The sequence below is a fragment of the Passer montanus genome, unplaced genomic scaffold, assembly GCF_014805655.1.
Source record: "Passer montanus isolate IOZ18808 unplaced genomic scaffold, ASM1480565v1 scaffold47, whole genome shotgun sequence".
Classification (NCBI taxonomy): Eukaryota; Metazoa; Chordata; class Aves; order Passeriformes; family Passeridae; genus Passer; species Passer montanus.
The window spans coordinates 1,034,467-1,045,816 of NW_024369596.1; the positions used below are offsets into that span (position 1 = coordinate 1,034,467).

General features: G+C 63.6%; 2 protein-coding genes across 3 annotated transcripts in view; both read right to left on the bottom strand.

Moving 5' to 3' along the window:
• Window positions 1-1,282, bottom strand: part of DSCAML1 (DS cell adhesion molecule like 1) — a 95,907-nt gene extending 94,625 nt beyond the window's left edge. The window contains exon 1 of the mRNA XM_039721756.1: window positions 1,075-1,282. Within this exon, the coding sequence (XP_039577690.1) occupies window positions 1,075-1,117 (43 nt within the window). The 5' untranslated portion in view covers window positions 1,118-1,282. The remainder of the gene's footprint in view (window positions 1-1,074) is intronic.
• A 7,443-nt stretch (window positions 1,283-8,725) lies between these two features.
• FXYD2 (FXYD domain containing ion transport regulator 2) lies at window positions 8,726-10,790 on the bottom strand. Of its 2 annotated transcripts, none has more exons than XM_039721939.1 (6): window positions 10,646-10,790; window positions 10,026-10,064; window positions 9,833-9,907; window positions 9,217-9,253; window positions 9,051-9,081; window positions 8,726-8,922 (listed from the first exon to the last, which is right to left on the bottom strand). In XM_039721939.1, the coding sequence occupies exons 1-5, from the start codon at window positions 10,740-10,742 to the stop codon at window positions 9,057-9,059; spliced, it is 273 nt and encodes a 90-aa protein (XP_039577873.1). In that variant the 5' UTR covers window positions 10,743-10,790; the 3' UTR covers window positions 8,726-8,922; window positions 9,051-9,056. The 2 variants fall into 2 exon arrangements, with proteins under 2 accessions (XP_039577873.1, XP_039577872.1); XM_039721938.1 differs by lacking the exon at window positions 10,646-10,790 and adding an exon at window positions 10,461-10,615.
• Window positions 10,791-11,350: the final 560 nt, after the last annotated feature.

Genomic DNA, 11,350 nt, shown 5'->3' on the forward strand with positions numbered 1-11,350 from the left:
AGGTGGGCGCTTCCAGCACCCGCATCCGCAGGTCGGGTGGTGGGCAAAGAGGTAATTTATTACAGAAACATAATTAAAAATTCCCGCAGATCCGGAAATGGGCAATTCCTTTATGTAACACGGATCGATTGTTGTAACAAACGCAGTGGGATTTAAGTGCCCGTGCTCCGCGCAGCTCCTGCCTCTCTTTAATTGCATCTAGAGCAGAGACTCGCTTGGAGTATCACCTCGCTGGATGTGGGCAGCATCCACTTAATGCCCAACTTTAAATTAATCCGTAATCTTCCAGCGTGTGTCTCCTTGACACGCTTGTTCCACGGCTCTCCCCATCCCCCCCACACGTATGATTTATCTATAATCTGATTGATGCCAAGCCCTTGGGTTACACTTCACACGGCATTCCTAGGGGGAAGGATGCGAATTTTAAAGCATGGCTGGGTTTCGCCTGCTGACGGGATCGGGCTGAGAAGCGCTCGGGAGACGCGGAGCGCTCGGTCCCGGCGAGGCCCCGCCGGAGGATGCTGCGCCCGTCGGTGCGGGGTCCGGCCGCCCCGGGGGCTCGGCCGCGGAGCCGCTCCGGGATGCGCCGGCACCGAGCGGTCCTGCTCCGCGCTCCGAGCCCCGCTCCGAGCCCCGAGCCCCGCTCCGAGCCCCGAGCCCCGCTCCGAGCCCCGAGCCCCGCTCCGAGCCCCGAGCCCCGCGCTGCGCCGCGCCGTCCGGGGCGAGCGCTCCGGGAGAGCGCACCGACAACCCCGGCCACTCGGGGAGGGCGCAGCGACAGCGCGGCACCGAGAGCCCCGGGACCCCGGGGAGGTCACACCGAGCCCCCGGAGACCCCGGAGAGGGCATCTCGAAATCCCAGCAGGGCTCACCGAAACCCTCGGGACGCCGCTGAGGGCGCACCGAGAGCCCAGGAAGGAGCACCGAGAGCCCCGGGACCCCGGGGAGGGCGCACCGAGAGATGCGCGACGGCGAAACGGAGCACCGAGAGCCCCGGGGAGCGGGCAGCCCGTGCCACCCGCCCGGTCCCGCTGCCGGGGACCCCCCGCCGCCCCCGCCGCGGTCCGCACGTACCTTTCGGCAAAGAGTACAGCAGGAGAAAAGTTACCAGCCACATGCCATACAGAGCAGCTCTGGCCCCGGGCTGCGGCGCAATTGCGGAGGTGCGGTGCCCCGGCGTGCCGCGCTCCTGCCGCCGCTGCCAGCCCGGCTGAGGTGCCCAGCGCCGCTCCCGCTCCGCCCCGCTCCGCTCCCGCCCGTGGGCCGGGCTCCCGCCCGCGCCCGCCCCCCCCGAGCCGCGCAGGGCTGGGGGCGGCCGCGGCCCCCGCCGGCAGAGCCCCTTTCTCCTCCTCTTCGGCGTGCGCAGGGGCCGGCAGAGCCCCTGGCATCCCCCGGGCTGCGCTGCTCCCCGCGCTGTCAGCCCCGCTCGCCCAGCCCGGCAAAGCGGCACCGCGCAGCCCTGGCCCGGCTGAGCCCTGTGCTGGCCCGGCTGAGCCCCGTCCTGGCCCGGCTGAGCCCTGTCCTGGCCCGGCTGAGCCCTGTCCTGGCCCGGCTGAGCCCTGGCCTGGCCCGGCTGAGCCCTGGCCTGGCCCGGCTGAGCCCTGGCCTGGCCCGGCTGAGCCCTTGCCTGGCCCGGCTGAGCCCTGTTCTGGCCCGGCTGAGCCCTTGCCTGGCCCGGCTGAGCCCTGTTCTGGCCCGGCTGAGCCCTGTGCTGGCCGCAGGGATGCGGGTGAGTGACGCGCCTGGGCCAGCCGGGACTCGCACCCGCACTCCGCCGCTGCCCGGGCTGCCCGCACGCTGGGGACGAAAGCAGTGCAGCGGTTTGGGTGGGAAGGGACCTTGCAGACCACGGGGACACCTTTCAGGGTGCTCCGAGCCTTGTCCAGAGTGGCCTTGGACACTTCTGAGGGTGGGAGAGCTGGGCTCTGTCAGCCCGTGCTGCTCCCGTGAGAGGGGACACGAGCAAGACAGGGCCAGCAGATTCATTACACATTCATCCCTCCAGCCAGCAAATAACAAACAAATACCAGCTAATGCTTTACTTTGGGGTGTATTTATCCAAGGCTTAGCTCAAGCCGAAGCTTGTACTCCCCAAGACTTAGTCACACCAAAGCCAATTTGTCTGGACCGTTAGAGCATTCAGAGTGTCTTTTCTTGAAGTGATTATAGCAGGTTTTCTTTGCTTTCCAAAACAGCCTTTACAAGCCCAATTTGTTGGAAAATAAACAGAAAGAAAGATTAAAGCATTCAGATTTCAAACAAAACAACCAGCAGGAAAAACATTACGTTGGGATTTTTAAAAAGCGCTGTTTAGATTTAATTGAGAATGCAACTATCGTCACGGAAATTGGGAAAACAACAGCCCCATGGCCATTTCCAGCCCTCACTGCAAGCATTCACACCTAGAGGTGAAGAGCTCTCCGAGGGGTGCCCGTGGGTGGGAGGTTCCCATTTCAGAGCAGGGACACGGACCAGCTGCCAGGACTCAGGGTCCTCCATGCCCACCCCGTGTCCTCTGTCCCCTCCCTGCTCCCAGCCACGCTGTCACCTTAGTGACCAGCACAGCGAGGCCACTGCCACCTGCCCCCTCACAGAAACACCGTGCCCATGCTGTGCGGGTCTGCCACACCACAGCCTTCCCTCCTCTTCCTCCCCGAGGATGTGCCTCCTCTTCCTCGGCGCTGCCGAGCTCCGTAGCGCCGCCACCACCCCCTCCCCAGCCCGTTCCCAGGCCACCTCAGCGGCTCGTGGGTGTCGCAGCCCTCCCACGCGGGCACGTGCCGCTCGCCAGCCCCCTGGCCGGCGTCCCGAGGGGCGGCGAGGCGGCAGCTGATGCACACGCGGGTGCCCACACACCCCTCCGAGGTGCGTTTCAGTCGCCACCCACACCACCGTGCAGATGTTCGCTGATGCTTGGCCGGGAAATTGGTATGCAGGCCCATACCCAGGCAAGCGGCAAAGCCCGGGCTCTGGGGAGCCCCCAGCCACATGCCAGGCATCTGCCCCCTTCCCTCGGCGGCAGCTGCTGCAGGATGGCAGCACAGCCCGGCCCAGCCTGCTCGCAGAGAGCTGCCAGCCCCGGAACCCGCTACAGCACTTGGCAAAGCAGCACGCAGCCCGTCGGCCTCAGGTGTGATCGGTGCCCTCCTACACGGGGGAGTGAATGGAACGGGGATGTGTGGGCTGGCAGGGCACTCGCTGGCACAGCACCCACGGGCCCCCACAGATCCCTGTGCCAGGCATGTGAGCAGGGGGAGTAAATGCTGCTCGCCCGTTCATTTTTAGCTCCCGTGGCTGCTCAGCAGCTCTCGTGAGTTTCCTCACCATGCCCAGCTCAGAGGATCAACCCAGCACCCTGATGTCCCCCACCAAGGGCTCCTTCCTCCAGGACAGGAGCTGCTGGGAGCAGCACCAGCGTGCAAACAAGGCTGGCAGGGTGAGGGCTCAGCCCAGCTCACACTGGGGGAGCCCTGGCGAGTCCTTGAGCCGCCTGTGCCTCACTCCTGCCCCGTTTGCTCCTCCATGGATGGCTCAGCCCAGTCCCTTTGCATGGCTCAGCCCAGGCCCTCTGCCAGCTCGCTGAGCCCGGGCACACGTGCAGGGCTGGCAGCACTGGGCAGGCAGCCAGAGCTCCCAGAGCAGGAGCTCCTGCCAGCCCACACCTGGGGCTCAGCCCTTGCCACCGTTTGGGGACCGCAGCCTCCCCACGGCTGCGTTTGGATGAGCACAGGAAGCGTTTGTGTGCTGCCTTTGCATGCGCAAAGCCTGCAAAGCTGGTGTCCTGCTAGCAACCAGACTGCACCGTGTGCTTCGTGTGGCTGCGATGAGGAAAGGCAGGAAATCTCCACGGTAATTATTTGGGCAGCGCTGACCTGCGCTTGGGCAGCTCAGGCGGCTCGCGGGAATGCTGGCCAGCAGTGGCTCGTGAGGAGAGCCTGTCTCAGGCTGTCTGTAGCCACTGCCCTGCTCCCGGGCAGCCAGCAGCCTGCCAGAGCCAGCAGCCAGCCCAGCTGCACGGTTCAGAGGTGAAGCTCACATTGAGGAATTAATTCCCTGGCCCAAACTCTGCATGAGAGGAGAGATGATAGCAACGCATGCCCACGCACAGCTCTGGGAGGAGGGACCCTCTGTGCTTCACCAGGGCACAAACTGCACAGGGGGGTCCTGCTGCCTCCCCTGAGGGCGTGGGGCATCCTGCAGCCCTTTGGAAACAGCCCCCCACTTCCATCTTCCCCTTCCCTGGCATTTCTTCTGCCTCTGGGCAGAACCACACTCAGCCCCAGGCTACCCCAGAGCTCTGGGGATTGCCGCAGTGTCCGGTGCTCACACAGCTCACACACCCCGTTAGCCAGCGGGGCGTTTCCCCCTAAAGGCAATTCCACTAATACTCCAAAACCCCACTCTCCTGCGGGCACAGAGAGGAGAACAGGCATGGGGAGGGTTGGCACAGCATCCCCAGCCCCCGGGCAGCCCCAGCCGCAGTGTGCTGGGCACAGGCACCGCAGCCCGCATCCCTCCGGCCAGGGCACACCTCAGCCCAGCCGGGTCCCAGCCCCGTGCCCTCGGCCGCCCTCGCAGACAAATCCCCGGAGGAAGCGGTCATTAAAACAACAGGGCTACTTATCTGTCTGGAGCCGATTGCCGCAAAGCACTTCCCACGCATCATCATCGCCCACTTACCCTCGCAGCACCTCTGCGGGCAGGGCCAGCCCGCTGTGACCCCTCACTGCACACCCCGGCCCACGGGGACAAAGGGCTGAGTCCTGCCCAGCCCCTGCTGCCAGCCCAGTCCCCCAGTCGGGCTCTGGGGGTAACTGCAGCATGGGTTTCAGCTGATTTCGGGGTACATCTGTGTGGAAGTAGGATTCCTTCCAGCAAAACCTGTCCTGGAACCCCGTGCCTCTTCTCCCCAGTCACCCCCAACGCCAAGGCTGGCCCTGTGTGGATGCTGAGGGGGGGGGAGGACCCCACCTGGCCTGTGGCTGCAGCCCCCCGTGCCTCAGTTTCCCCCGTGGCAGAGGGGAGCAGGCTGTTGGATAAACGCCCTGAGGGTGGCCAGGGGCTTGTGCCTCAGTAGAACCCCTGCACAAACAGTGCCAGCAGCTCAGTGTACCCAAAATCCACATCCTGCTCGAGCCCCTTGGGTCGTGCGCTGCAGGAACAGCGTTTCCATGAGGGATCCCTGGCACTCGTGACTGTGAACAGACAGGACACGGAAACGGGGAACAGCTTCAGCCTTCCAGCCCAAACCATCCTGCGGTTCAGTTCTCTGCCGAGGGCTCCGCGTGCCCCTGGCCGGGCAGCCGGCAAGGAAAGGAAAAGCCTTCCCAAGGAAAAGCTCTGTCCCGGCAAGAAGCTGGGATTTGGTTCCCTCTAGTGTCTCCTGTAGTGTCGCTGCTCTCCGCGGCTGAGCGGGGACAGGGGGAGCGGGGACAGGGCCAGGGGCTTCACCGAGGAGAGCAGGGACCCTGGCCTCGCCAGCTCCAGCGGCTTTGCACAGTTTCAGCAAGCTCCAGGGGCTAGACAGGCTGCCCAGGACAGCCGTGGAGGGATTTAAAGCAGGGATTTAAAGGACAGATGTGTGCAGATGTGACCTCTGGGGGACAGGGTTTAGTGCTGGCCTTGGCAGCGTTGGTTAATGGACTTGGATGGTCTTAGAGGGGTTTTCCAACCTCTGTGACTCCAAGGCACGGTCCTGAGGCACAGGGCTGGGCGGGGACCCTCCTTTGCTTCCAGCCACGTCCCACTGTGAATCCCACTGGGAAGAGCCAGCCTGTCCATTCTGGGCTGCACTCCCACAGCGTGGCTGCCTGGGGCAGCTACTCCCAACCACCCCCTTAGGGGCAGGTGTGACATGAAATGAGGGCTGGAATGCCTTTCCTGGGGCTGCAGGGCAATTCCAGCCCTCGGAGCACTGCTGGTTTTGCCGAGGTGCTGCTGCTGGATGCGCTGCCTTTCCGGGAGCAGAGCAGAGCAGAGGGAGGCCGAGGCACGTGGCTGGCTCCCCGCCAGCCCAGCCCATCTCTCCTCTCTCCAGTGCTCCTCTCTGGCTCCCTGAGTCACCATTTGCTGCTCTCCTCTTTAAACTAACGAGGAGACATTTTGCATTCGCGTTTCCTCATGGGCGAAATGCGTCCCTGGCACCACGGGGCAGGGCTGGCAGCTCCTCCCTGGCTGCTGCTGCTGCTGCTGCCTCATCCCCTCGCTTGCAGTTGGGATGAGCACAGGCACGGACCAAGCCAGAGCCCCTCTCCCTCCTACCTGTCCATGCAGAGCCCAGCAAAGCAAACAGGGAATAAATAACCAGCGCCAAGGGGAAGCTGTTTGGCTCTGGAAGCCTTCCCGGAGGAAAAGGGCACTCCAGTTGTCCGCTGTATTATTTACCCAATCCCCTTTGTGCCGCAGAAAAAGATTTACTCTGAGAAGATTAATGGCTCAAGGGGCTGTGAGAGAAATCCCCCGGGATTGCCTGGTTCAGGGGAGAAGGCAAACACCTCCCTGCAAGGCCAGGGAGCACAGGGAGCAGGGGGAGCACAGGGAGAGGGCTGAGGGGCTGGCTTTGTCCCCTCTGATGGGGACAGTGACGCGCCCTGGGAGAGCAGGACTCTCTCATCGGGCCAGTGGCAGGAAGAAGGAGACACAGTGCCCTTTTCCTGGGGTAAGGCCAAAGCCCCAGGGCTCAACATCCACAACAAATGACTCTGGAGGCCTGGAGAGCTGCTGGCAGCCCCTCTACCCCGGCTCAGAGAGGGCACACCTCCTGTGCATCCTTCACTGCTTTGTGCCCGTCCTCTGCTGCTGGCTGGGCTGCTCACAGCCGAGCCCTGAGGAGACCCTGACTGCCAGATGTGCAAGGTTTGGGTGCTGGGCGTGCCCTGCCCTGCCCCTGTCCCCTGTTGGTGTCCCCAGCTGGGCTGTGGGGCCGTGCAGGTGCGGGTGTCCCCAAGCCGTGCAGAATAATGCCATTAATGCCATCTGGTGCCGAGACAGAGCCAGACAGGGCTTTTCACTCCCCTAATCCCCGGCCCCGGAGCCACGGGGGTCCTGTCTGGGGAGGGGAGGGCACGGCTGCGGCCCTGGCAGGCTCGGGAGCCGGCAAGGAGGGGAATCCTGGGGCTCGGGGCTGAGCACGGGCTCGCTTCACGCCCTGCTGCCTTCCTGCCTGCTGGCACCTTCAGCTTTTGGGGGACACAGCCCCACCACACACGGGAAGGGCAGGTCTGTGTGGCCAAAGCCTTCCGTGCTCCTAAACAGGCACTTTGCATAGAATCTCAGGATCATTTAGTTTGACAAACACCTCTAAGACGGATGGAGCTTAACCATTAACCATTTTGTCCCTCGGTGGAAGGGCTCCTGCTCCTGCTTGAGCTGTGCAAAGCTGCAACGAGTCTTTATTAGTGGGTCACTGTCAAGTCAAAATTATATTCCAAAATAATCTCCTTAGTGTGTTAAATAAGCACCTCAGATTAGACAAATTGCACGGATTTTGCCTAATAACCTTGCCCCAGCTAATCCTATTTTTCTGTCCATGTCTGACCTCCATCGGAGCCCACACGAACCCAGGGGTTGGTTTCTCCACCCCGGTGGTGCTGGGATGGTCGGGGTCACTGAAGGCAGCCCCTTGCACACCTGAACACCCCCAGTGGCTTCAGGCGAGGGGAGGAAACCCCCTGAGCTGGGGTTTCTCATCCAACCCATTCCCTGCTCAAGCACCCCCCAGAGTGATGAGGCTGGGAGTGAGTTCTGCACTGCATCCCCCCCGAACCCCTCCTGCTGTGCTTGTTTGGGTGCCCGAGGTCCCCTCTGGCCACAGGGGTGGGGGACAGGCAGCCCTGTGCCCTCGTCACTAGGTGTCACACGGGCCAGCTCTCCGCACAGAGAGCCAACCTCCCTCCTCCTCACTCTTCACCCAATTGCGGCAGAGTTTTCCTCTCTTTTGTCCTTTTTTTTTTTCGAGAGCTCCCACCGAGCTCCGTGCTTCACCCGAGCCCCGTTCCGCACAGAGAGGATCTCCCGGCAGGGCAGGGAGGGATTAAAAAGAGGAAAAATCCCCCAAACGCGTGGGTCAAGATAAAGGCAGTTTATAAAGTGAAAGCAGAGGGAGCGTGAGTGCAAGAAAAAGGAAAAAGGAAATGCAGGAGGTGAAATTCTCCCCTTGCCATCTGCAGGTGATGCCCAACCCCTTCTTGGGAAATCAGGATTGTTCTGTAAGGCAAATGTACCTCACAAACACCCCCCTTTCTCCTCCTTTCCCTTTTCTTCTCTACCTGAGCAGGTGTCACCTGCTCTGGGATGTCCCTTTGGTCGCTTTGGGGTTGTCCTGGCTCTGTCCCCTGCCAGGATCCTGCCCACCCCAGGGACAGCGCTGCTGTGGGAGCAGCAGGAACCCAAACTGGAGTGCTCCCAACACCTTCCCAGCTCCCAGCACAGCCCAGCAATGCCAGGGATGCCAGGGGGAGAATTAACCCCATCCCAGCCAGGCACGAGGGCACAAAGAGCCCCACAGAGCTGCCAGCTGCTGCCTGGGCACCGCAAGGGAAAGGCAGGTGCTGCAGGATCCAGGACCCGCAGCTGGGAGAAGAAACATCCGGAGCAAAGCCAGGGCCTGCCCCGTGCCTCGGGCTGCGGGAGCTTTGCTGGGTGTGCGAGGAAGGCGCCTGCAGGGCAGAAAAGTGGTTGGGTCTGGGCCAGGAGAGTGGGCGATTCAAACGCCTCGGGCACGCAGTTTAACCTCTGGGAGCTTGAACTTTATTAGCCAAGAAACTCTCGCTGGGTCTAAGAGAGGGGGAAGCACGAGGGCAATTTGCCTTCTGGCCGTGCGGGGTAATGGGTCCGGTGGAGCGGGGTGAGGGGTGGCCGCTGGCCAGGAGCGCTGGGCTTCGGCTGGAGCTCTGCTTCCGTGCTGGCATCGCAGCCCTGGGACTGCAGAGAGGCAGGGTGGCATGGCCAGCGTGCCCCTCTCCTCCCGGGACAGACGCCCAGGGGTGCTCCCCTGAAGCAGGAGCACCCCAAAGCATCGCTGGCAGCGCAGGGAGCCTTCAGCCTCCTACCTGCACCTACAGCTCCTCCTCGCTGCCTTGCCTGTGGAGCAAAAAGCAAAGGGAGAAGGGTTACACTGGGCAGTGTGGCTGAGAGAGGGGAACACGGGCTGAGCCCTGGCCCTGCCAGCTGGCAGGGCTGCAACAGGCAGCAGAGATGAAACCGTGCCATACCCACCTCCTCTTCTTCCTCCCTCCGCAGTGGAAGCGCTGGCCTGGGGGCGAGAGGAGCGACTGAGGCCGAGCTGCCCCCACCCCGTCACACCCACCCTGCAGCCCTGGCACTGCCCGCAGGCTCCTGCCCAGGCTGCCCCATGACTGCCAGTGCTGCTGCTTTCCATGGCTTTCTCCCTAAAATTGGTGGGCAGCATCCCTGCAGCAGCTGTGAGCGTGGGCACCCTGCACACAGCGGTGCCAGAACATCCAGGCAGGGCCACAGGGTGCCCTGCACACTTAGCACCGGGTCAGCCTGGGAGCTGCTGAGCTTTGAGGGCTCTGGGAGCGCTCTCTGGAAATGTCAGAGTTTTCTCGGCTATTTTTAATGAGTGACCTTCCCTCTGAAGCCCGGGCGCTGGCAGGGAAACACAAAATATTTACGTGGTCTCCCTCCCAACTCGCCCTGTGCTGGGAGCGTGCCTGGATGGAAAGTTCCCAGGCAGTCCCGGGGGCAGGCTGTGCCCACCCCGGTGCTGTGGGGGCAGAGTTGGTGACCCCCAGCCCCCTCCCGGCCAGAGGAGGGGCTGAGTGGAGCACGGAGCAGAGCCAAGAGGTGCCCGGCCCACCCAGGCACTTACTGAGGATGATGAGGAGCCCGATGACAAAAGCCACCACGGCGAAGATCAGCCCCCCGTTGCGGATGGTGTCATAGTCTGGGGAGGAGGAGGAGGAGAGCCGGGAGGTGTCAGGGCAGCCCCCGGGGGCACAGAGCCAGCAGGGTGGCAGGGGGCTGCCCGTGCCCCTGCCCTGCCTGCCCGGGCACACACTCACCATAGCTGAACCTGTCCTGGCCCTGCTCGGGCACTTGCTCTGAAAAGAGGAGAAACTCCAGTGAGAGCCACGTCCTCGGGGTGTGCAGGGAGAGAGACCAGGACCGAGGACTGCAAGTGACAGTGCTGTGACCTCCTTGGCACGTGGCTGAGCCTGGAAACTCCTGGGTCTCACCCCGGGAGCTCTAAGGTCCTGGGCAAACTCACGGGATGCACTTGCAGGCTGCACTGCAGGATGCTGGGGAGCCTTGGGGCTGCAGGTGCAGCTGCAGGCAGCGACGCAGCCCCACTGCCCTGCAGGGCTCCAGCAGCGGCTCTGTCCCCTCCGAGCACAGACTGAGCGACCCCTGAGGCTCACACCTCGCACCAATGCACCCCAACCGCCCCCCTGCATGTCACCGAGCTCGTCACCGTGTCACCGCTCCAGCCGCCTTACCTGAGTGCTCAGCCCTCTGCCGGGAGCAGCTTGAAGGAGAAATCGCCCTCAGGAGAAGCCAAACACCAGCTGTGCCAGGGGGCTGTGGAGCTCGGAGGGTCCAGCCCCACGTCTGCCCACCCCAAATCCTCATGGAGAGCTTCCCCCTCGCAGGGAGCTGTCCCCACGGAGGTGGCTGTCCTTACCGTCACCCATGGCCTCGGCGTGTCCGGCTGCGGCGGGCGCCTCGCTCTGCGAGTGGGCACCCACGGGAGCGCGCATTAATTGGGAGACAAACCTCATTAAACATTAATGGCCTCGGTGTAATGTTTATCGCAGTCACGAGGGGAGGCACAGGGCTCCCGCCCGCCTTTGGGAAAGACGGAGGGGAGGGAAGGGCAGGGGCAGCACCCACCGTGCCAGCCGCCAGGGAGGGCTGGGCACCCCGAGCTGCGCGTCCTTGTCCCGGCCCTCCCTCTGTTCCCATTGTCAGCCCCGCTGGCCTTCACCTCCCGCCGCGGTGACGAGCCAGGGACGGGCTCAGATACAGGCTGTGACTGCCTTTAGCTGGAGAGCAGCGGGCAGCACGGCCCGTCCTCACAGCCTGGCACCCAGGGTGTGCCCCCTTGGCCGGGTCAGCCCCTCCGTGCCAGCTCTGTGCCATCCCAGGGCCAGCAGGACCGCGATGTCCGTGTGCATCCCTGCCGGCGGTGGGCACCGGGATGCCGTGCCCTCCCCGGGCGGTGCCAGCCGGGCGTGGCCAGCTGCCAGGAGGGCTGTGCAATCCAGTTTGCTCTAATCTCGCCATCAGCGAGCCGGAGTCACGCGCAGAAGCCGATTAAGCGGGGCGGCCGGGGGGGAGCCGGCCCCGAGGGATGCTCCCCTTGGCAGGGCCGGGGAGCACCAACACC